Here is a 24,333-nt window from a genome sequence, read left to right as displayed (position 1 = left end):
CTACTCCAGTAATTCTAATGAGTTCCGCATAGGAAAAGCCCCATGAAACATTCTCAAATGGTGTTCTTCTGCAAATACTTCACATTCATTATACATTTCAGTAGGCTACCAATTAAAGAAAGATATACGTAGCCACAGTTTTTTATGGCTGCAATAATATCAGATTCTCAATTGCAGGGCTACTTATTTACACGCAAAATCAAATCTGCAATTCATTGAAAAGTATAATTAGATTCTTTGCTTCCCCCAGGCTCATAAACAGGAGAGATGTTAAAGAAAGAACAACATACAAATAAAAGCCACTGCTCATTTAATAGGAGGCAGATAAATTTAGAAGGCAACAAATTTTAATGGCTTTGGCATCTGTTTAACATTTCTCCTATAGTGCAATTTCTTTTCATTAAAGAAGAATTCTTGCCTATCTGTAACTAGCAATAAAGAATAATGGCTATATGCACTGCATAATGCTGAACTGATCTATAATTCATGCTTCAAAGTTTACTTACTATAATAGAAATTAAAATTGGTATTCGTATAACCCACCAGGGACCACCATGCTCATTTGTATCCCAGCAACTATAAAAAAAAAGGGAAAATGATGTTGACATTAATATCATCTGGCAAGCCAGACCTATGACGAGAATTATTTCTTATATACAAGTCATAGCACACTAAAATAATGCCTGTTCTAGCCTAGAATTTGGCATTCCATCTTTTTCTGCCTTTAATTTTATTTCCCTGGTTTTAATATGCATATTCAAATCAGCTAAAGCATCAGGCACACTAGACTGTACCATTAGACATCATGGAGGACGTTGGCCTTTAGGGAAACCAAGCTTAGTTTCACTTTGTGTAAGGACACTTTTCCAATAAGCATTTAACACTAGCCTCTGGGTAGCAGGAAGATCTAAAGCAACTGACAGATACAATTGAAATGACATGACTCCTTGTGGGATATTTAGGTTACAGATGGCTGGAACTGGTTCAGGAAAATGTGAGACTGAACCTGACACTTTTGTCTGAAAAACTGAGTATTTAATTTCTGTGGGCTCAGCACTTTTGGTCCAAATACTCTAAGTGCTCTGAAAGATTAATTTTAAGCAAGGACAATACCCTTCAGAGTTCCTCTAACTGTGATCATAATGACAAAGGAAACAGGAGTTAGCCTTTGGTTTACATGTTAGAGCTTTTGCAAAGAAAACTTATGTAGGACATGATTTTTCAGTTTAATTACAGAATCAATTGAAAAATATTAGTCAGGTTGAAAAAAGGGAGTGTGAAAACTGTGTCCCACTAGCTAGGAATGCTCTCCCATTCCTTGGGGCCATCAGGAGCAGCAAGTTTGATATTCCTACAAAATTCTTTTCTCAGTTCCCCTTCCCATGCCAGAAGCCAGGCCTAGCTCTAGTTAGTCATAGTTTTACCTGACTACGCGCATCTTACATATGTTTACATCACATCGCTTCACTTCTGGGAATGCAATTTAGATATACCCAAAGTTATCCAGATTTCAGTCTTTTCAGTTGCTAGTTAGCAAATTACAATACCCACCGTCTTACTGCATTCTATTGCAGCATTGAACCCAAGGACCCCCACTGCTATTTTAAGTAATACTTTGAGTTCCAAAGCAGATAGCTCTAAATATGGATCTCAAAGGATAACGTTAGTCATAACCTATCTCTGTCCTCAGAGTTTTTAAAATAAACAGCAAGCATAAGATGTGTGCTGAAGAGCTGTAAAGCCATTCCTTTATTGCTATATCTGAAATTTCAGTTCTGTGTTTGTCCCCTTCAGAACTATTGTGTCAACACCACCATATCCAAGGCAAGGATTGTATTGGCATAGTTGGATGCTTTAAGCTTTCTCTCCCCCACACACTTACCCAGTGTCCTCTAAAATGATCCGTGTCACTGTCCATGTAATAATGAATATAGTAGGAATTCCTGAAAAATCCCAAAGAGGTTTAGAGGATGATCACAAAAATGTAAGTCCACCAAAAAAAAAAAAAAAAAATTCAGCCTGATAGTAACTGATTATTCAATTATTCCCCAAATACAAGCATATAGTAAGTAGTTTAGTGAATGAAGGAAGAGGCCCATCTGACCATCTGATAGGCTACGTGATGTAAGCAATGTATTACAAGCAAAGACTGCAGTGAAGTGGATTTATTTCTTATAAAAATGCAGCCATAATGACTAATACACAAAGAACATGCCTTGCTTAGGTTTCTTTCAAGCTGTCAGAGTGACCTACAGGGAGATAGATACAAGTTATGCATTCCCAATGCACTTCCAAGGACTACAATCTAAAACCGAAGTGTAAATCATTTCATAAGGAACCATACCCATACACTGGTTCATTCCTATTTCCCAGCAATACCTAAATGTTTTATGACCACCTATTACTGGAAGCTTTAAAGTGTTCTGTATCTGTATCATTGCACTTTCTGGAAATGAAGGGAATACATGTATTTAAAACCAGATGAACAATATTATTGGGCTTTTCAAAAAAGCAAATAGTGTAGCATAGCCTGTGTCTGTGCAGCTGAACTTCTTTTTCCTCCCAAATTAGGACACATATCACATATGAATCTCATATTTTGTAGTAACAGTCCTTGTACCATCCTATATCCAGAACAAGCCCCGGGCATTGTGCAGATTGGCACAGGTCAGAGCCATGCCAAGGAGCAAGCTAGCAGTTATGCTTCAGCAGTTTTGTGCCCCTTGTCTCCCATGGCTGTAACTATTGCTAGAGCTGAACTGAGGAACTAGTGGGTCTGAGGAGTCATCCAGCAGAAATGGCAGGACTACCTCGGTATGACATATTCAACCTAATACGTTCATACAGAAAAAATAATACTATTGGAAGATGTTTTAAGTTCTTACCCCATCCTATCAGCAGGTAGATTGTGAAGTGTCTGTTGGGGGAGAATATTAGCACAAGGAGAATGTGGAGGTAAAGTCCTTCAACTAAGAGCCAGTAAAAGTTTGCCATAACACCATACTGAAAAAACACCAAAATAGCCTTGCAGCCCACCTGAAATACGAGAATAGGGATCAAAGTTGTTTCAGGAAAGATGCTGTATTATTCTGTTATTAATATATCCTATAGGTCTTAACTCTGCATGTAATAGTAGCAACCCTGGTCCAGTAGAGATTTTTTTATTCAGTCAAGCAAACTGAGACATTATAAACGTTACTGTATATATAACAAGAAAATGAATTGTAAAAAAAAAATATTTAGATGGCTCTTATAGCAAATTCAGTCAGAAATTTTAAAAACTTCATAGCATAAATAATGTAAAAGGTAGTGGTTATCAATAAATGTACACATTTGCAATAGCTAGTTAATGAATGGTTACTAGATTAAATGATCACCTACTAGGAGGCTAATAAATATATTAAAATCCCAGCTGGCTTTCCTAACATAGTAAAAATTAACAAAGAAACTGCCTTATGAACTTTTCAAGGCTAAACAGGAAACTGAGTGAAAAATATAATCTTACATAATGTATACTCTAAGTAGACTTAGAAGAAAAAGTTGACTGGACTTTTAAAAATTATGTTTTCCCTTTAGAAAATGCTTCTGTGATTCTTAAGTAACAAAACACATAAGCATGTATCATAAAATGAAGTTCTGATATACTTATAGGCTGTGTGCTGCTCTTCAGAATTAATTTTCAGATGTCTGTGCTGCTGATGTTCCACAGTGCTGGCTGCTGCTACTTTGGTACTTCCCAGCAGGAATCTGGGATGCGAGAATTGAACATAAAGTGTTTCTGCTGAGACTGAGCTGAGAAATTGGTGAGTGTAACAGACTAAACAAAATGAACTAAATAAAGCTTCTAGTTTCTGCCTGCTTTACTCCCCCATTTTAAATACCCTTCATACCTTCACTGCTTCTGTTAAAATTCCAAGTACACCAAATAACTAAGTAGGTAACTTACTCATTTAGTGATTGATGCCTCTGTCTAAACATAGGTGTCTGTTATGAAGTTAGATGCCCTCAGGGTCCAGCTGATGAACCAGCAGGGCATAAACCTCCTAGAGATAGTTCTTCGTATCCATCAGCCCCTTGTGGTGCCTCAGATGTCTCAGTACATACCAAGTAACATATAAGGCTATATTTATGCCTGTGTACATGCCCATATAAACAACTAAGTAAGAGCCCAAAGGCTTAAATTAATTTCACCTAATTTCAGCTGCCTACAAGCAAGGTTTCTGGTGAAAGCTAGCCACCTACCAACTAGCTCCTTATACAGCTCATGAAGAGAGGCAGGCATATCCAGAGAAAGTCTTAAAGCAGATGAGATAAACTGGCCAGTGAGAAAGACAGAAACCCAGAGAAACAACTTATTTCAGTCATCTCGTTTGGTAAAACTAATCTTACATCTGGACTTGGTATCCACTGAAGGGATATCCATTACAGACCAGTAATGGTCCAGAAAATTTAACACAGAGAAAATTAAACATTTCAAAATGCAAGTTGAAATTTGCTTTTATGTTTATGACTACTTACAACCAGATTAGCAAAGTCTAAAATTCTTGTAATCTCTTTTAAATTCCAAGACTGCCCTGTATTATATTCCCAATTTACATACCAAAATCCCTCATCGAAATATTTTCCTTTCCTCCTGCAAGTATTCCTGTACCAGGGCTATTTCCAGATGCTGAACAGCAAAGGTATTTGTCCGTAAAGAGTTAGCCAAAATTATGGCTCTGTGCCATTCAGATCCAGGACCTAGTTACACTGCATTTTTAACTGCATGGTTTTAGACATCGTGTGTGCAGTAGAACTGTGGAACATCACACATATGTGACAAAAGGGGCAAACCCCACATGCCGTTACCTAAGAAGGGTAGCATCCAGCGAATGCAGGACAAAAGAGCCTTGCCAAGCTGGTGTCAGATCATCCCACGTATAATGCAACAGAAATTACTCAATAGTGCACAACAACTGGATGTATTCAAATAGGAAAGTATGCTCCTTTGCAGCCGAGAACAACTGGAGAATAAAAGAAATCGCAGAAATCAAGTAGTATTTTTATGGTCCATTGACAAGTTTTTCAAGGACCTAAGAACTTTTGATTATGCCTGGCAGTCTGCCTCTGAACTACTTTGCCTAGTTTGGGTCTACTAACTCAAAGCTTATTTGTCTTCGTTAAAAATGAAGACTACTAAAGATTACTAATTCATACATACAGCTTGGTAGTCACTGCTAAGTACTTTATGCTTTGGGACAATATGGCTTCATCAATATAAAAATAACATCCTTACATTTTATTCTCACAAGCTTAAACAGTAGTAAATTAAATTCAGAAGGTAGTCACCAATATTTGTAGGGTTCTTCTGCAGCGCTTTTGACTGAAACAACGGCAGCAGAGAATGCGGAATATCATTCAGTGGTCAGTCTTTTAACAGTAAGGCTTCAGATTTTTTTAATCACTGTGCATGAAAATGGAGTAAACATACTAGCTTGCCAAGAATGCAGATGACACCACTTTGGTCATAGCCAGAAAGTACAGAGGAGTTAATAAAGACAACTCCTGCAAATATTTAATTCCCTGATTCATTTATCTCCATTGATATATGTCCATCTTCTGGACCCTTGATAAAGCTGTTGGAACACTTCCAGATGAACTGCCTTCAATCGTTCCCAGCTGATGGCACTCTTCTTTGTCTTAAACTCTTCCAGCTGATTAAGGCAGTGGCCACATTTATTCTGAGCTATAGCTGGTGATGATTTATTTTGGTAGACAACATGCTGTCCCTTCATGAACATGCAAACCAACAGTAAGTTCTGCTACTTGTGCTGCAACCTTCCTTCTTTGTCTAATTCTAATAGACCATTTTGCTAGTCATCATATTCTCTACAGAATTGTCTACACTGACAGTGTGATATTCCTAAATATTTAAAAGGATCAGGGAGGAAAATTTAGTGACACAACAGTATTATACCAGGTAGCAAATGAGGTTTATTACCCATGAGGTTTGATCCTCTGGACAGTGAGCTGTGTTGGAGCTGGAATAGAGAATATCATCCTTGACTAAAACAGAGATTGCTCTTAGAATGAAAGAGAGGAACAGGTTCAGATGGATGTAGTTCCGAGTACAATGGAGTTTTCTAAGAAGAGATTTTAAAAAAGGCATTTTAGATTTTGAGACAGAAAGCTCTTGAACAGACTTCTATTACTCTCCAATCATTTCTTATAGTAAGAACCTACCCTTTCCTCCTTTGTCATATTGTCAGTGCTGTCTTGCTGTTTTCGTTTATCATCATCATCCTCATCATCATTATAGATTGTCCAAAATACACAAATAAAGTATCTCTTTCTCCTTTTCACTATCACAGACCAAAAGATCCCAGTGGTATTTCTCCCACACTTTAACATAAACTGACAATAAACAGATTATTATATCCTTCTGTGTGTGCACTCATCCCAGTGTTTTTCTTGCAAATAAAAATTTGATTATCCTGGATTTCAGATGGTCTCACCTGTTATTTTCTGGTTTAATTTTTTATACAACTTCTGCATTTTGCTATATAATGTTTTTTCATCTGTGATGTGAGTATATGCAGGAAAAATTAAAAAAATGCATTCAAATATTAGATTGCCTATCCTTTCTATCCAGTGAGATGTAAAACTTCTCTTCTTCAGTCCAGCAGCCATGAGAAAGCCTGACAAATTACACATTCCGGGTAAGTGAATGAGTGCTCAGGGGAAGCAAGTTATAAATTGAGGGCTTTTCACTTAAAATAACATTCCCTTCAAGATCTTCCCATTTAACAGAATTTTTTTATAGCAAATCCCCAGAAACCAAACTGCTAAGAGGTTTTTTTGGTCAAAACCAGCACTTTGAACTGCACCTGGAAATAAGCCAGAAGCTGGGGAATTTTAGCAGTGAAAGAACAAAGACGCAAGAGGATATTACAGTGGTGTGCAGTGGCAGCTTCCAAGTAGTTTTCATGTTTTTATTTTTACTGAAGAACACTAAATAATCCGTTCTGAATCTACTAAAGCAAGGGTAGTTACAGTGAACATAGGGAAATAAATAACAGATTCATCTTGCTAGCTCCCAGTTTGGCAAAGGATGTAATACCAGGCTGAACATAAAGCAGTTGTCAAAAACCCAGTGATTTTTGTGGCTATGCATGTTCTTGACTGAAACAGGTTCTGAGAAAAACTGAAATACTGCTAACACATTGGACTGCATTGTATGTTCCAATGGAATACAGAGATAAATGTAAGCTGCAAATGGGAGGAAAGTATTTTTCTTGAGTAGGTAATGTAGAAGAATTAGTTCTTCATCCCATTCAGTAGCTGAATTAATAAATGTTTGACAAGGCTGTCAAACCAACATTTTGGAGGTAGCGGGCAAGAAAGTATTCATATTTGAGATATGTATGATGAATCAGAATAAAAAAGAAATGCTGATCTTTAACAATGAAACAAAAGCTATAATGCTTATTCGTTTGATATGACTACCTCACGATACAAAACTACCATGTAAGGAACATTTACAGACAAGGCACATGAGAGCATATCTTATAGAAATGACAGAGATTTATATTCTTCTCCTTGGTAAGAAACACATATCAGAGAAGCTGACATTTTTTTGGAACATTTTGTTATACAGGAGTAACTCCGAAGGAAGTACAGTAAGATCTAGAATGCCAGTGTTATGTAGAAATATGCCGTTCTACAATTTATTTTCACTTTGAGTTGGAACAAACCAACCTTTTTAAAAATATCTGAAAAATACTATTTATTTTCAATCATTTTTATTTCTACTTTTCTAAAATTTTATGATATATTAAAACTTAGACATTCAAAATGAAGAAACTTGCATTAGTAAAGCAACTTCTTTTGACTAAGTCAAAATTATTAGTTTTGCTGTTTATAAATCAAGTTTGCAGATGCAAGAATGTGCCTGACAAAGTGGTAACCTCCAACAGGAAAATATTGTGCTGGGAAGTTACCAATTAGCTTTAACTATAATAAGTACATAGAGTATTATGTGAGGAGAGGCACCACAGTAACCTGAGTAATGTCAGCTTAGTCTGGCAAGGTATTTACAGATATTCTTGTTTTATGTCTTTGTTTTGAAGATTAGCCAGATATAAAATCCTTTCTTTTTACAATGCTTCTAAATGTGTCCTTCACAGATATTAATAATGGGAACCCATATAATGTTTCTGTAAGGCTTAAAATCAAGTTCAGTTCCTTGGAAGAAATGCAAAACAGAATATTGCAACTGCATGGAAACTTTCAGAAACAACTCTCCTTTCCCCACCCAATAGTTCTGCCTTTCATGTGTTTATAGCTGATAAACTCTGTCTTTAAAAATAACGAAGAATGGGATGCTCTACAACATGTCTGAGAGAAGGACAGACATACATACATACTCATTTGCATTCACTTCTATTATTGATAATTTACAATTGCTTCAGCTGCAGCCTTCCATAATAACTGGCTGCTGGCTACGTGCATGGGAAACAATATATTGAATGGGGTATTTTTACAACTTCTTTGGGTTCTTAATTCAACTCACTATGTTAGGAGGCCCCTACACTCCCTGTAGATAACAGAAACAGGTTTCTTTAGGGAGAGACTTAGAGGACCTTATATTCCCCCCTGAAAAAAAGCCTGGGTCTTTCCACTGACTCAACAGAGAGACTGGGGAGTTCTCAATTTGGATATTTAAATTGAAGGTTTTGAGTACACCTCTGAAATTCTTGATCTGTTTGTTATAACTGACTTCTGGTGATTGACAATATTCAGATGTTTGTAACACTGTTTTAAATGTGATATTAGGTTTTAGTAGTTTTGAAAATACATGATCTGTCTGTAGTGTTTGCTGATAGAAAGAAGATAACTGTGAATGACTAATTTTTTTCCAAAGATATCCCAAAATATAATTATGGGTTATGTATCTGCTCTGAATAGTCTCTGAGTATCTACATATAGAGAAAATTTGATGGCGGACTAAAAGGCTTACAGAACTTGCCACAGGAATAGTTCATCAGAGGAATGAGGCCCTGACAAACAACATGCTGTCCTCTACAAATTAGGTGGACTTTTTTTCCTACCAAATCTGAGAGATGCATTTTCTTGGTTTTCTTGCTGCAGAATGGAACTGAAAAGCTGTGTGAAGTTTATGATGGAGAATATAAAGGCTATTCTATTAGACACGTAGAAGTGACACATAAAGGCATGAAGGTGGAGAGTCTGAAAAAAGCTATGATACTGATAATTCCATTTTGCAATTTCATTTACCAGTTGGAGATTCCTTTCAGTCTCAGATAACTTCCAGAAATTAGATAAAATCAACAGACAGTACTGCCTTTCCTATCACTGTTTAAAAAGTCATTGCACACTCACCACTACACTTCAGTGCAATTATGCATACCTTTACAAACCCACTTGGAGAAATTAATGATTACCTTCAATTATAGTACTCCTACAGACCACTCAGAAGATTCTGCAAAATATGGCTGCCCACTTGTCCAGTGTTGAGACCAGTATCCTACTAATTTTCAAGAGCAATTCAAGGTGTTGATTTTAATAATCAAGTAGGAAATGCTTTATATAACCCATTCGTAAATTACTATTCTTTTTTCCATGGGCTGTAACGTGTGTAAATTTGTAAAGTGTTCTGAAATTTTTAAATATGACTGGTGATAGCACAAATCTAGTTAGCATTACATCATTGTCAGCTGTCTAACTGAGAAAAGTGTAGACAGATGCATTTTCTAAATATCTGAGCATTCAGACAACAGTTAAAACCATCTTATCATCATTCATATTTACTCATGAAAATACATACCTGAAAAGGCAAAGAATTATACTTCCTGTAGTGAGAGCAATCAGAGATACACTGTGTCCAAGGGTATAAATTGCTTTCACCCTTACATAGAAGTTGACCTGCACAAAAAAAAATATATATAAAAACCACTTACTGATATATAAAATTGACTGTGAAATTATATCATTTTCCATTAAATAGCTCTGAAGGCTAAATAAATAGCATTATTTTCACTCTTTGCTCTACCGTACATGATGAGAATGTTGTATCTTTATTCCAACATATTTTTGCAACGCAAAATCTCAAGCCAATCGACCTTAGTAGAAAATACAGCCTCAGGAACTTAAAACTTAGGCACAAGATGGTATAATTTCAGCTGATTAGCCATGTCAATGAGGTCAAAGAAAGTACCAGATTAATCAACTTCCATAAACACACTCAAACTGGAAAGAATGGGCCACAGTTTGAAAGAATGGATTATCTCTGAAAGAAGAGAATCTCTCTCAGTTTTTCTGCTCTAGTGTACTTTGTAATGCATTTATATATTAGTTTAATTTTAAAGATATGTTTAAGTCTCATTAATTTCCTAATCTAAATATTCAAATACTTTATTAAATTGTGACCCAAACAACCCTTTCTTTCTTTACTAAAGTTATTTGTTAAAACTTGGGAATTAAATTTTTCAACAGAGGAAAAGCAGAATGAAGTGCACAGTCTGCTGATTAACTGCAGTTATCTGTAAATTTACCAGCTACATATTACATTAAATCCTATTCAGAAAGACATCAAGAAAAATAATGCTAAATATTCTCAGAATTAAGCTGCTTCATTTATGTCTAAACCAAAGTCATTAGACTGACATCATTTCCCACTCAAGCTAGATAAAATATTAAAGCTGTAAAGCTTTTTACTGTGTTATGAAATTAAAGTTTTAAATAGTAGTGTAGAATGTGCTATGTATAACAGACAAAATTTCAATATTTAGTGCACATGGTTATATCACTCGCCTTCTTGAAAAATGTTTGCAAAATCTACAAGGAAGCAATACTTTAAAATAAACTAAAATAGCAGAGAGAAGTAAATCACTTAATATATTTATTTTCATAGAATTTAAAAGGCCAAGTATAGAGGTAACTTTAGCAATCCTGATGCATAATGAAATTAGCTGGACATTCACTTAGCAAATATACAGATATGGAAAAGACCAAATTAAATGTGAAATTAAGTGAAGTATCTTGCAACTGCACTATCGTAGATATGGTTAAAGGGGAAAAGTAAGGGAAACATAACTGCCATAGACCTGAAGTGTATTCATAGCAACTGTAATGCTTGTTAGGAGCTAAAAGTGGTATATGAGGTGTCACAGGAAACACAAATCTCCTTATTTAATTAGAGAAGTCAGCTGGGATGGTCTTTTTGACAACAGTCCTGACATTTTAATATTTGGTTTGCTCTACGTAATATTTGTTTACTGCAGAGATAAAGAAGGAATATATGGACTTAATGAAGTTTCCAATGCCATTAGAATGACCATAAGAAAGTTCTTCAGTTAAGATCCTGAATAAATATTGGTTTTGGTTATTTTTAAAATTTTTAAAGTTTTTCAAATTGGTGTCCCTGGCTGGTTAAAATGGTGAAACATAAAGTATTATTTTATTTGCTCTCCATAAAGAGTCTGCTGTATATTTGCTAATCCCCACTGCATTCCTAGGGACTCTCGGTGGGCATAAATTCTATGCTCTATTTCACCCAGCGTTAGGTGTCTACACTGCAAATATAAATATCAAAGGCAATGTAGGGTCCCTTCATAGGGCTTTATAGGATGCACTTCTTGTATCTATGTAAGCAATCAACACGAACTTCACTGGATATAATTCTACAGACAATGAAGAGGCCGTACAGTGACTAATTCAAGAGTAGCTACCCAGAATGTACAAATGCTTGCACTTAGGTAGATGCCCCAAAAAGATCCTGGTTTTCCACATGAATCCTGTGTTTGCTAAATAAGACTCTAAGTAGTCCAATGTTTCTTGAACAATGTTTCTGAAACTGTTTTCAAATACAATTCTAAAAAAACTTTTTTTCAAAATTAACATAATTTCACACAAAGTCAGTTCTGAAGAACTACCCTTCAATTCCTTGCTAGAATGGTAGACTTATACTCCCCAGCTTAGCTCATAGAGCTTGTCTGTAGACAGCTCTAAAAACTATGTCTACAGACAAGCACTGCAGACCACCCCTACACTTCTTTAATTTGGCTTCTGTCATAGCAAAAGGAACATCAGGCAGTCTCCGGGAAATTTTCTGGGAACAGTGTGCTAAATAGTTTCACAGCAGCAATTACAACAGTCCATGGAACCAAGAACACTGCAAATACTTGGGTAACCTCCATTTATTCAACATGACCTGCTCTGCAAAATTATGGAAAACGGATACTCTGATAAATGACTTAACAATTTGGCAGCTTTGTGTCTCAATCAACAGTATTCTGGAAGAAAAGGAATTTTATTTCCTGACCTTGTGCACATCAGGAGTTGAAAATATAGTGTAAATGAATACACAGCAGTTCCACAGTATCTTCTATTTGTTATCATCTTGTTGGCATTTGCAGACCCTAATTCTACTGAGTACATTTCTACCCAGTGTACAAATAGAAGCCTAAATGGACTCTAAATCAAAAATTCTTAACATCCACCACGTAAGTATTACAAATGTGAGGGAGATAAATGTAATTTGCAAAAGAAGTCGCAATGGCACTAAATCTGTGCTGTTTAAATACGGAGTAGGAGATTTCTTGTTCACTTTCATGGAAAAAATTGACTGGCAGAGATACGCCTTTAACAGTAACAGTGATGTTCAACATCACACTGCTGCAGTGCGGAGACAGGGGTCTCCCCAGGCATCCTAAAGTCAGGCACACAACACTTGGTAAGAATGGGCAACTTTACACCACTCTCATCTTCTTATCCTGGGAACTGCCAAGTAGCTTAACAAATCCTGACATGCTAAAGTAACCACTTGCTTTCTATAACTTGTATTTGCTAATAGCCTTCAAAAAGCAAGCACTTAAACCAGGACTTCTGATGTAAACTGTGTCCTGGCCCTTCACAGTGACCAATAGAAATTACTTCTTCCTTCCTATTCAGGTTTCTCATTGTGCTAGAAAATCTTAAAGCAGCTGTAAGGTCCCTTTCTGCTGCTGAGCAGCCAAAGTGTACTATGAGTTCATTATAAGATCTGCTCCAAAGGCAGTCTTAGGTTTGCCTAATGCACACAAATAACTCCAAGACAAGAAGTGCATGAGATTGACACATGCCAACTCATGTATTTGCTGTTAAACAGATGACTAAACTGACCCAACTATATATTTTTCTGTAAGTATCATGGTCTCTATTGTACAGATTTAAGATTAGTTCCCTCTGGCTAGACATTAAACTTCCTCCCATCACCTCCTTGCTTCATTCAAAAACTCTCCTGTGCTGACTCCCTCATTGCTGACATTTGGGTTAGGCCTTCCTCCTGGTTTTCGCTGGGACAGAGTTATTTTCTTCATAGCAGCCTGTGGCATGCTGTTTTAGATTTGTGATGAAAACAGTGATGATACCACACTGATGTTTTAGCTACTGCTGAACAGTGCTGCCTTCTCTGCTTCTCACACCACCCCACCAGCGAGGAGGCTGGGCGTGCACAAGAGGACGAGAGGGGGCACAGCTGGGACAGCTGACCCCAACTGACCAAAGGGTTATCCCATACCATAAGGTGTCATGGCCAGCAATAACAGCTCGGGGAAGGAGCAGGGAAGGACATTCGGAGTTACAACATTTGTCTTGACAAGTCAACGTTAAATGTGATGGAGCCCTGCTCTCCTGGAAATGGCTAAACATCTGCCTGTTGGTGGGAAGCAGTAAATCAATTCATTGTTTTGTTTTGCTTGCACACGCAGTTTTGGCTTTACCTATTAAACTGTCTTTATCTCAACCCAGGAGTTTTCTCCCTTTTACCCTTCTGATTCTCTCCCCTGTCCCACTGTGGGTGACTGAGCAAGCAGCTGTGTGAGGCTGAGCTGCTGGCTGGAGTTAACCCACAACAGCTTTGAACCCCCTTTTCTGCAGTACCTATTCTTGAACATTTGACATTTTTGAGAAAACATTACCCAAGTCCTTGGCTTCTACCTAACACTGAATATAACATTTCTCAAAAATTTGTCATAACATTCTTTACTATTAATTCACCTAAAAGGTTTCTGTATCTACTGCAGGGAGTGGATTTCAAAGACTATACTATGGATATATGTTCTTACCATTCTGCGTGACTAATCCAGGCTGTACAACATACACAAATGCAGACATGCTACACATCTTACTATCATACATAATGATTCAGTTAAGCTGTATCAGCACCTTTACATTTACTGTCTTAAATGTCTTCAAACACATTGAGTCAAAAGTGTGCATTCTGCTCGTCAGTACAGAATACCTCAACTCATTGATATTCATTCTCTCTTTTCAAATACGTAAAGGAAAATCAAACAGAGAATCAGATATCACCTTTCAGTCAACATAAATTCACTGACATAATGAATAAACTGTACCTACTTGCCTAAATGTAGTCATCTAGTACTACTTGAGATGGTCTGAGCTAGCTAAGATCTGCATGGCAGATGTGACAAAGGACCTCTTTGCTGGAATGGCAGTGGCCAGCCAAATGGCACTAGATACCTATGTTTAGGCAGTCACATCAAGCCCTGTTTCCACACACTAGTGAATAGACATCTACATCTCAATTAAACATCTAACTTCAGGAATTTTGATTTGTAAGCTGAATTTCAGCCTTCTGGGTTCTAAAATATGTAGTAAATATGCGAATGTAAATGACTAGAAAGAATTTGATGTGGATGACTGTGTTGGCACAGACATGACTTATGAGGAACTGAAGGAGTTAAAGCCTCAAACATTCATCAACCATTAAAGCCTCAAGGACAGGTTGTGGCCCTTGTGGTTAGTCTAAGGAATGAACTATCTGCCTAGGAAAGCGCAGAGTGCATTGAAGGGTCCATGGCTCCACTCCCTTGCGGTTGAATTGCCAAGTTCCCTAGGTAAGCCTCAAAAAGGGGAGACGTAGGTTGGGTAAAACCATATTTTAGGGTTAATGCCTACACTTTAATTTAGGAGCTTGATAAATGATGTAGACCTTGCTAAAGACTATACCCTTGAATAAGGGCTAAAAGATTGGTAAGAATGAAGCACCTGGAACCAGATGGAGCCAAAGGCTGGATGGTTGCCCAGGAAGAACTGGGGAAAATTTAAAGGCAGCAGGGGGAGATCACGACCATCAACACAACTGGACAAAAGGCTTAATGCACCCAATCCCTCCTCAGTGCATGTGCAGAACCCATGCTCCACCTTTTCCTCACCTCTCATGCAAATAAGTTTGTGGAAAGCCCACCTCTCTTTGTCTAGTATGCAAATCAGCCAATAAGATGAACTTAAAAGGCAACAGAAAACTTTGCCAGGTGTGCACTCACAACCCAAGATTACCAAACCTGAGACAACCCTGGAACCCAAGGTGGTGATCCGGATTCTTTGACTCTCTTTTTCTCCCTTTCTTTTATTTCCCTTCTTTTCTTTCTTACAGATTTTGTAATAAGAGGCCAAGTTGCTTAATATTTTTTCTGAGTTTAAGTTGTTTCTATTGCAAATTAAACATTTTAACCGGTTGTTTGGTGTTGTTTCATTTTAATTTAACCCAAGGGGATTATGAAACCTTTTACAACTCTATGAGCTACCCAGTACCTGTCATAACATGACTGAGAGACCCAAGACATTAGTTCCAGCACCTGCTCTGATGTTCTGAACACAGCCAAGTCAGTGCCCACCAGATAAGAAAACCTAACACTTAAGGTGAAAGGTTTCACATTCGGCTTCCGCTCTAAATGGGTAAGAACAAATCTCTTGTCTTCTGATCACTTTTTCTGATGCAATTATTTTCAATTCAGAAAGTTTGCTGTTTATAAAACAGTGACCACTTGTGTTAACATATAATTCCCTCATCTATGTATTGTATTTTTATGATGTTAATAAACCTTTAAAAGTCCCAGGCATACCAGATCTAGAGAGAGAGTGCATATTCTTATTAATTTTTGTCTTGCCTTGGAAATTTTTATTTAGGAAATATGTATATTTTTTTGTGCCAAGTATATAAAATTTATATCTATGTTTAGTCCGCATTGCCTTTGCTATCTTTTTCCATATTTATGTCCATCTTCATTTCAGAATGAATTGCACTGTTCCTACATTCTTTTCCTCCCCTCATTCTGGTCCTAGACACAGCACCTATTATACTTCCATAAATTAAGAACACAGAATCAACTGATTTACAGGCCCTAATGATCTGTAGTCACTGTAGTCTTTAGATGGCAGGCAGTAAGATGTTTATAGGAATGATTCTGGATCAGAAGTCATTATTGGGAAATTGGAGTCAAACCAATGTTCCCATGGGAAAGCCTTGATTCTGCTTATATGATCTGCATTGCTTCATATCAAGAACAATTTGAACTTAACATATCTTTTACTTTCCCTTTGCTTGGAATCCATTACACTGAGTAACAAGACTGAAATTTATCTGGTTTATGTAATTCAATAGAGTATTTTTCCACTTTTTGTGGAATAATTTTTTGGGAGATCATTATGAAATTGATTTTAGGATAAGCAATTTTGCTTTCCTGTAAATGCTTACCATGCCCAGGAATGCAGAGTTCCTGTTTACTTCTTCAGAACAAGTTAGAATAAAGTGCAGGGTAGTACAATAAGGAGACGGATGCACTAATAGCCACTGAATTTTGCAGGGATGAGTCCATCTGAGCTAGGTATCTAGATTCTCTTTATAATCAGTGAATAGAAGTAGCAGAGTGCTATTTATGTCATCCTAAGACAGGCATCTAAAATAATTTAGAAGGATATTGAAATAAAACCACCTACTTTTTCTTCATTATATACAAATGGAGCCTAGAGAGACTAGAGCAGATGCAGATGACATTGTCTAAAGTTACACAACATCACTCTGTCCCAGTAGTTTCTAAAACCATTTGGTCAGCTTTCCATCAGGCAGTAAAAACATTATAAAACTTTGGGGTTTATGTCCATTAAAATTTTTTTCCTTTATTTTAGTTTTTCTATCATTTTGAAGGCCAACATTTGAGGTCTGGTATTTGTTTTTGCTTTTATTTGTAATTTTTCCAATTGAGGTCAAACTCCCATGGGATTTCTGATACTACAGGTCATTTTCCTCAGTAATAATAACATGAAGAAAAAATGTAACACATTCTTTTAAAACCTTTCAAATAACTACTGGTGACTAGGTGAAATTAATAAGGTAAGACTCATTTAGCTTAATACATATAACAGTGAGATATAATTTTTCTAAAATGTAGGCAACTCAACAGAATTAGTCATTGTCCTCTGAGAGAGGAGTTGTCAATGGAAGAGAACAGATTCTTCTACACTATGATCCACGTTTTTCATAGTGGTTGTAGCAATTCAAAGAAATTAGGATGATATGATTTCCATCCAGGCTCCAAAGACTTGATCTCCTTCGACTGTATCTGGATTAAATGCAAATGTGTACATTGTACAATCTAGTATGACGAAATTAATTTGAGTTGTAATTCTAGTCACACAAAAATACATATTTTTTTATTACCATTCAAAAATCTCAGTTTTGTGATTTGTCTGTACATTAGCAGACATCATACTATTACTAGTAACTGCACACATACCTAGTGATGCTAATGTGCAACAATAAGCATGTATCTCAGAGTTACTAAGGAGCAATGAAAAAGAACCCAGTAGTGCTTGCTACAAAGAAAATACACGGAAGTAAGGGAGGAGACATTTTTGAAGAAAAATGTACTGAAAGTTCAGGCATCAGAAGCTACTGATTAAGCTATACTTTAAATACCATTTTCCCATAGAAATATATAAAAATTGGGGATTTTAATCTTGTGTTGCACCAGTCTCACAATATATAGGGGCTTTAATATGTACATACAGCTATGTATGCATAGAGATGATGTCTATGTTATAAGTCAGTTAGAAACTAAGGTAATTCAAGTAAACCTAAAGTAAATAAAATTAAAGACTACGTTCATCTGTTCAGCTTACTTCAAAACCACATAGTTAAACCACTTAAAGTTTTTTGCTAGTCAGAGTTTGAGCCTTAGTATTTTTAATTCATTGCTTCTGTTGCAATTTACATTCATTCAAAGTGAGACACTGGTCAAAAGGAGCTGTCATTCTCACCAGATCTAAAATGAGCACAGAGCATGTCGTGAGCACAGCTCCAATTCTGGCTGCTGTAAACTGCAGATGTTATTTTTGTTCAAAATAGACTGTGCTTTTCACTTAAAGGGTATCTTGCAGAAGACAGTACTGAAAAATGACTTTATAGTATGTTAAAGAAAACTAAGATGTCTCTTTCAAATTTGTTGTTTCTTAATAGCATCCCTATGTTGCATTTGAGTAAAAATTTTGACAAAAACATTAAGAGTTAAAAGCCCTTCTCTAACACATTTTTTTATCTTACAATGTCTTAGAGCTATGTCTCCCCTTCATACCTCATGACTTACTTTTTTGACTTGTACCCTCTATTTCCTGATATGTGAATCTAAACTCAAATAGGTAGAGAGAACAATATCTTTGAAAGGTATTATTTTCCTAATGGCCTCTTTCCCTTATGAACAAAATACTGTTGTTATTTACCAATACAGTACAATGCACAAAGTTCTTGACTGATCTGTCTGTAATAATGCCTCCACAATTTTCTGGAGAGTTTATACCTAATTGATAAACCCTTGGTGCTCATGGTTAAGTGGACAAATTGTTCCTTTTGGGTCTGCTCTTGACTGGCCTCGCAGGACTATGATCTGCCATTATGCTGCCAAGTAAACCAACGTTGGAGGATGTCAGTCTGCAAAGGCATCAAATAAACAGACGAGGAATAATATATGAAGTAAAAAATTAAGGATGTTCTCTTCAAAAGTTGTTCATAAACATTCAAAGAGAAGTAAAGCAGCTTAAATAGATTTGCAGACAGTCTCAAAATTCAACATAAATTTATCTAACAGCATTTCTGAGTTTATTTTTATGTGTAAGTAGTGAATTTCCAAAGTCAGTAGTAAAAGCATCTACTAAAGGGAATAGTGAATGGTCCAGAAATCCCCTGAAGACAATAAAGGATTCCCACTAGAGACATCCTTTACTCCAGTTCTCTCATGCTTCAGCTATTATCAACTTGCAACTGATATGATCTCAATCCTTAGAAAGCATCTAATGGCTAATTCTATAGCACTAGCAAGAAATACAGGGGCCATTATATTTATGTTCTCATAAGAGTCATGCCCTATATATTTAAGTCATGTGTCACCTCTTGAGGCAGATGGAACTATGTTCAGCTATATTCACTATGTTCACAGCACTGAAAGTTGAAAGGCCGTTCACCTTGTCAATTTTTGAAGGCATCATAAAACTCCAGTATTTAAGTTAGCAGCTGGACTATTGCTTAATAACTCCAATTGTGGATGTAGATGCATCAATTGCATTCAGCTGCATAAACTTACCAAAATTGTAGCTTTCTATAAACAAACTTGCATGGCAGGTGTTGATATTACAAAACTGAAAATATTACTTTAAGTATTTTTCAGTCATTAGACTGTACTATAAAAGAGTGTTTTGCACTTTGGCATAAACAGAGTAGCTGTGGTTCAAACAGCATTGGACTGATTGAAACATGCCCAACAAAAAAGTTGGACCTGTTTCATTTTTTTATCATTCCGTACCATCTTGAAAAATCTGTCTAGATTTTATTTTAGAAAAACTCCATTGATGGAATCTTTTGAAATTGGACCTGTCTTACTTGTATCTGGTTTCAGAATTCTTAAATGGAGACAGAAAGGTGAAACCCCACATGAACTTTCTAACAAGGCATCACTTGTCCAGCCACACTGATATAACCGCACCTCTAATTTAGCCTCTAGTTGTGTATCCTGAGTTTGACAGTAACTGTCAGGCAGCCTGGATGTAAAATGACTCCCATCACTTCTACTCACTAGGGAGAATGGAGGAGGTTGTCTTCCTCCAGAAAAAACACATTATTTAAAATACTGTTTTTGCCATTCTGTACACACACATGACCCCTACAACAGTCTGACTAAAATTAAAATAAGAATCCCATATAATTTTAGTGCAGCACAATAGCTTTCAGTGTCAGTAGGACTGAATCTATCTACTGGCCATTCATCTGCCAAAGGGATGAACAAGGAATAGTTACAAGGAGGTATAAGTCAGGATTGAAGCTAATCAGCCATGAGTACTTTGACATAACCTTAATACTGACCATGGTCATTTTGTTCAAAGTAAGTACAAGCAAATAAGAAATAATTACATAATTGAAATTATTTTATCGTACAACACAGATTTTAAATTTTTCTCTATTCTACACTTGAAATTGTGGCTAATTAACATGTTTCCTACTCTCAGACCATTTTATTGGTCTAGTATTGTAATGGTCAGAAATCTTAAATGTTTTAAAATTTCTGCTGATCAAAAATGAACTCTGTTTCTCAAACTACTGCAAAGCTAAGTAAACACTACTACATTTTGAGTCCATTACATCAAAAATTATAATTGTTTAAATTCAGGTGTTATGATTTTCAAAAACAAGAAAGAATTTTAGATTATTAGCATGAAGCACTTTATCACACTTAGCATCAAAGAGGATGTGATCATACTGCTACTTAAATTTCCTGTATGAGCGTAAACAGAAGTGTCTTAATTTGCAACTAAGACTTCTATAACTCCTAGTGACTCAACAAAAAAATTGGCAAAATGTGTTCTGAAATTATGTTTTTATTAAATATACACACAATCCCCATAAAGACAAAGAATTACATTCTGCATTGTGTTGTGGTAGTTGAAAACCAGGAATTAATTTAGACTTAGTTATTGACTTAGTTATAGCTACTAAATATTTGTCACTACTCTGTATTTTACATAGTACCATGTAGAAACAAACTTTCTATTGTATTGCTGCAAAAGAAGCAGGCAAAGCAGTACCAAATAGGATAGCACATAAAAATCAATGTATTTTATGTAAGATGAGCATATCTTATTTCTTATTTACTATTCCATATGTACCATAATTTGCCAGTTCTCAATTAAACTTTAGCTTTAACTTCTGAACTTAATAAAAAATGTGCAAGACTGGCAGGAGTAAAACAAAAGCAAAGAAGGTACGGAGTGACCAAACCAGAATTTAAATCTAAACGATACTTATTTTTTTAAAAGATTTTAACAGAATAAATATCAAAACCCTATTTAGTTTTTATAAATATATTCAAAGCATAAACTGATTCAAGTCATGCATATGATATTGAAATGCCATTATGAAATTGAAATTACATGAAATTTTCCACAAGACTAACAAAAACAGTGCTGTTACAACAGTAGCAAGAACAGCTGGCCTCTGCAAAACATTCACATGACTATCTGCAACACAGATTCCAAAACTGAAATCCAACAATTTACTTCTAAAGTTTTAAGGAAAATATTCAAATTACAACCACTAAACTAAACTCAATACGTGCTTAGGCACAGCAAACATCAGTGGCTTATGATTTTCCAAACAATTTTATGGAAATGTTTATAGAATCTATAACTGCTTTCTAGACTATAAAGATCTAATCCTGAGATGTTTTCTCATTTTTTTGTGGCTACCTAATGTTAACAGGTTTTAAAAGGCTATGAAAAAATGCACATATAAATATAAATTGGATTAGTACAAGTATTTGTAATTAGTGCTATGTACACACTTTTTTGTAAAATCTGTTCTTATGATCACCTGTGTTTTGTTTTCTTAGAACAGACCCTTTTTTCTGATGTTTCCTTTATTTTCATGTTATTTTTCTAAGTTCAGGAGACGGAAGTCTTCTGTTTATTTACAGAATAGACACAGAAGAGAAGCTTCCTAGGCAAAGCTCAGTTACCCAGTGGATCTTTCAACCTCAGCCTTGGTTTGGAAGGACCTCTAGGGGTGAGAGGGTAGTTCAGTGTTGAAGGACAAACCACTCTGAAGAAAGTTTAGGGCTTGGTTCTCTGTCCAAAGGAGTTTTGCTATTGACCGGAAGCCACCCTTAATGTAAAAGAAAACCCCACACCTCTTTGTTCATTTAACCAGAAATATAATTGATTATTACTAAAGTATTTATGATCATTATCATCCCACGTGACTCTTCATTTTGTTTATTCTATGGGCCAGTATATAATACCATATGTAAGAGTTTAATATTCACAGATATGATCACTTACAACTATATTAAAATCTGTGGTCTTACATTTTCATGATACATGTGTCAGAGTACATTCCATAATATCCAAATAGTCATACTAGAGGAACATACCAGAAAACTTTAAACTGTACAAACAGTGTAAAATGAGAACTGGGTCTAGGAAATTAATTCAGTGCTTTAGAAACACTGAACCGAGCAAATGCAAATAGAAGTGGAATACAGAACTCTAGTTCTTTCCTTTTGAAAAATTAACTTCAACAACACAGTAGTAATTTCTACAATCTTGTAGTACTTACGTATAAGAGAATAAATATAAACTGAGATAAAGAGATAGATTACATGTTGTGGACAATTTACTTTTTTATCGGGTTCTTCTACATGTTTTGTAATGGTGCAGAGAAAAATAGAACTTACTAAAAATATAAGTAATACAATCAGTATTCCTCATGGTATTTAATATTCTTTATGCAAATAATTAATGATACCTCTTTTCTGACATGTTTGTCCTTCAACTCACCTTAAGCCTAAACATTACTCAAAAAAGATGAGACCAGCATTGCCTTCAATATCACTTAATAATAGTTGCTTCATTAATTTTAATTGTCAGTAAGAACATCTTCTTATTCAGAGTTCTCTAACAGTGAAAGATGACAACTTTATAAATGCACAAACCTCCATATTTTCCTATGTAAATGTGTACTAGCAGATGTGTATCCATGAACGTGAACAGTTTCACTGAATAATGGTATTCTGCAGTGTCTTTGGATATTCTGCAATTAAGAAATTAAATCACCACTGTGCTCTACAAGAGCTTATATTCAGGCCTAGTCACCTGAAATCACTGGAAGAAGATTTTCTATTTATCTTAAGGAATACTGGTCTCTTAATCACATCTCCCAGAAAAAGTAATGAAAAACGCAGAATGCAATGTAAATAAATATAGCATGACTTACAGGCACACAGAAAAAGCATTGGTAGATGCTACCCTGCATTACATTTTGCTGAGACGGAAGGACTCAATTTAGACTTAATACAAACAATCCATTAGTCCAGTGCAATGACCCACTTCACGGACAGTAGCTACAGATATTCAAGACAGTGTTTGTGTCAGTCCTGACCTCACTGCCTTGACTCCACTTGTCTTGCGTAGTGTATCTGTGTCGTGTAGTGGGTAGCATGCTCAGGATGTTATCTCTGACAGCAGCCTAAGAATGAATGCTTCAGGAAACTGGCCAAATAGGGAAATACTTCTTCCACAGATGATGCTTCTACTTATGCACAAGCTGCAGCACTATCACCACGCTTAACAGCCTGATGAACTTTGTCTCCATTAATTTGTCTTTGTGTGACCTTATGCATTCAAATCACATAGCCTGTAACTTGCATATGTTGGGGGTTTTGTGTGATCTAATAAATATCAGGCCAATTCATGCCAAGATTAAACAAAGCTGTATTAACTGACCCAGTCACTATTTTAACTAAAGTGGACACATTTCAGTCCTTTACGTTCACCAGGCATCTTGTCACATAATAACAACACTTACAGATAGTTTAATACCCTCTGAAGACAGCTAGGACACTTCTCTCGCTTGTTCAGTCTAGAGAGAAGATGTCAAGATATGTCAAGGAAAGGTTGCAGTGAGGCTTAGGTTGGGTTAACACACCTTGAGGTGTGTTTCTAGCATGGTCAAATCAAGCTACTCATTTTGCCATTGTGCTGCCATGAGCTCAACAGAAATAAATAAAGAAAACAACCCAGCAAAAAACAAACACATTTAAATGACTGTGAAGAACTTAAAACTTGATCTTGAAGGTCAGCAGTAACCAGTTTACTTATAGGAAAGAAACTATAAATATATAATGAAGGTTTAGATTGACAATTTGATGTGATTATAACACACAGATAGTTTGTTCAGACACTGTCATACTTGTCAAATTGGTCCCCTATAAATGCAGGCAGGAGAACTAAAGAATATCATAAATAAATCTAACATAAAATAAAACATTCAATTTAAGGGTGCTGTATCAAGAACTTATAGTTAATTTCAAAATGTTAAGCAAATCGTTTCTTTTTATAGAAGCCGCTAATATACCATTTGACGTGGTATATATTGACAAAACTGACCGTTTTTACTCTGAGTAGAATCAATGCAAACTGTGGAAGCAGACAAGTTCTTTCAACAGAGAA

General features: G+C 35.9%; 1 protein-coding gene across 2 annotated transcripts in view; it reads right to left on the bottom strand.

The window, feature by feature from the left end:
- Positions 1-24,333, bottom strand: part of VIPR2 (vasoactive intestinal peptide receptor 2) — a 61,095-nt gene that overhangs the window by 12,111 nt on the left and 24,651 nt on the right. For both annotated transcript variants that reach the window (XM_033009732.2, XM_033009733.2), the window contains exons 5-9: positions 9,827-9,924; positions 5,981-6,122; positions 2,886-3,036; positions 1,883-1,943; positions 507-576 (exon numbers count right to left, since the gene is read on the bottom strand). In XM_033009732.2, coding sequence (XP_032865623.2) covers positions 507-576; positions 1,883-1,943; positions 2,886-3,036; positions 5,981-6,122; positions 9,827-9,924 — 522 coding nt within the window. The remainder of the gene's footprint in view (positions 1-506; positions 577-1,882; positions 1,944-2,885; positions 3,037-5,980; positions 6,123-9,826; positions 9,925-24,333) is intronic.

Source organism: Tyto alba, unplaced genomic scaffold (genome assembly GCF_018691265.1).
Source record: "Tyto alba isolate M040663 unplaced genomic scaffold, T.alba_DEE_v4.0 Super-Scaffold_38, whole genome shotgun sequence".
Classification (NCBI taxonomy): Eukaryota; Metazoa; Chordata; class Aves; order Strigiformes; family Tytonidae; genus Tyto; species Tyto alba.
This window is presented reverse-complemented; position numbering and strand designations above follow the sequence as displayed.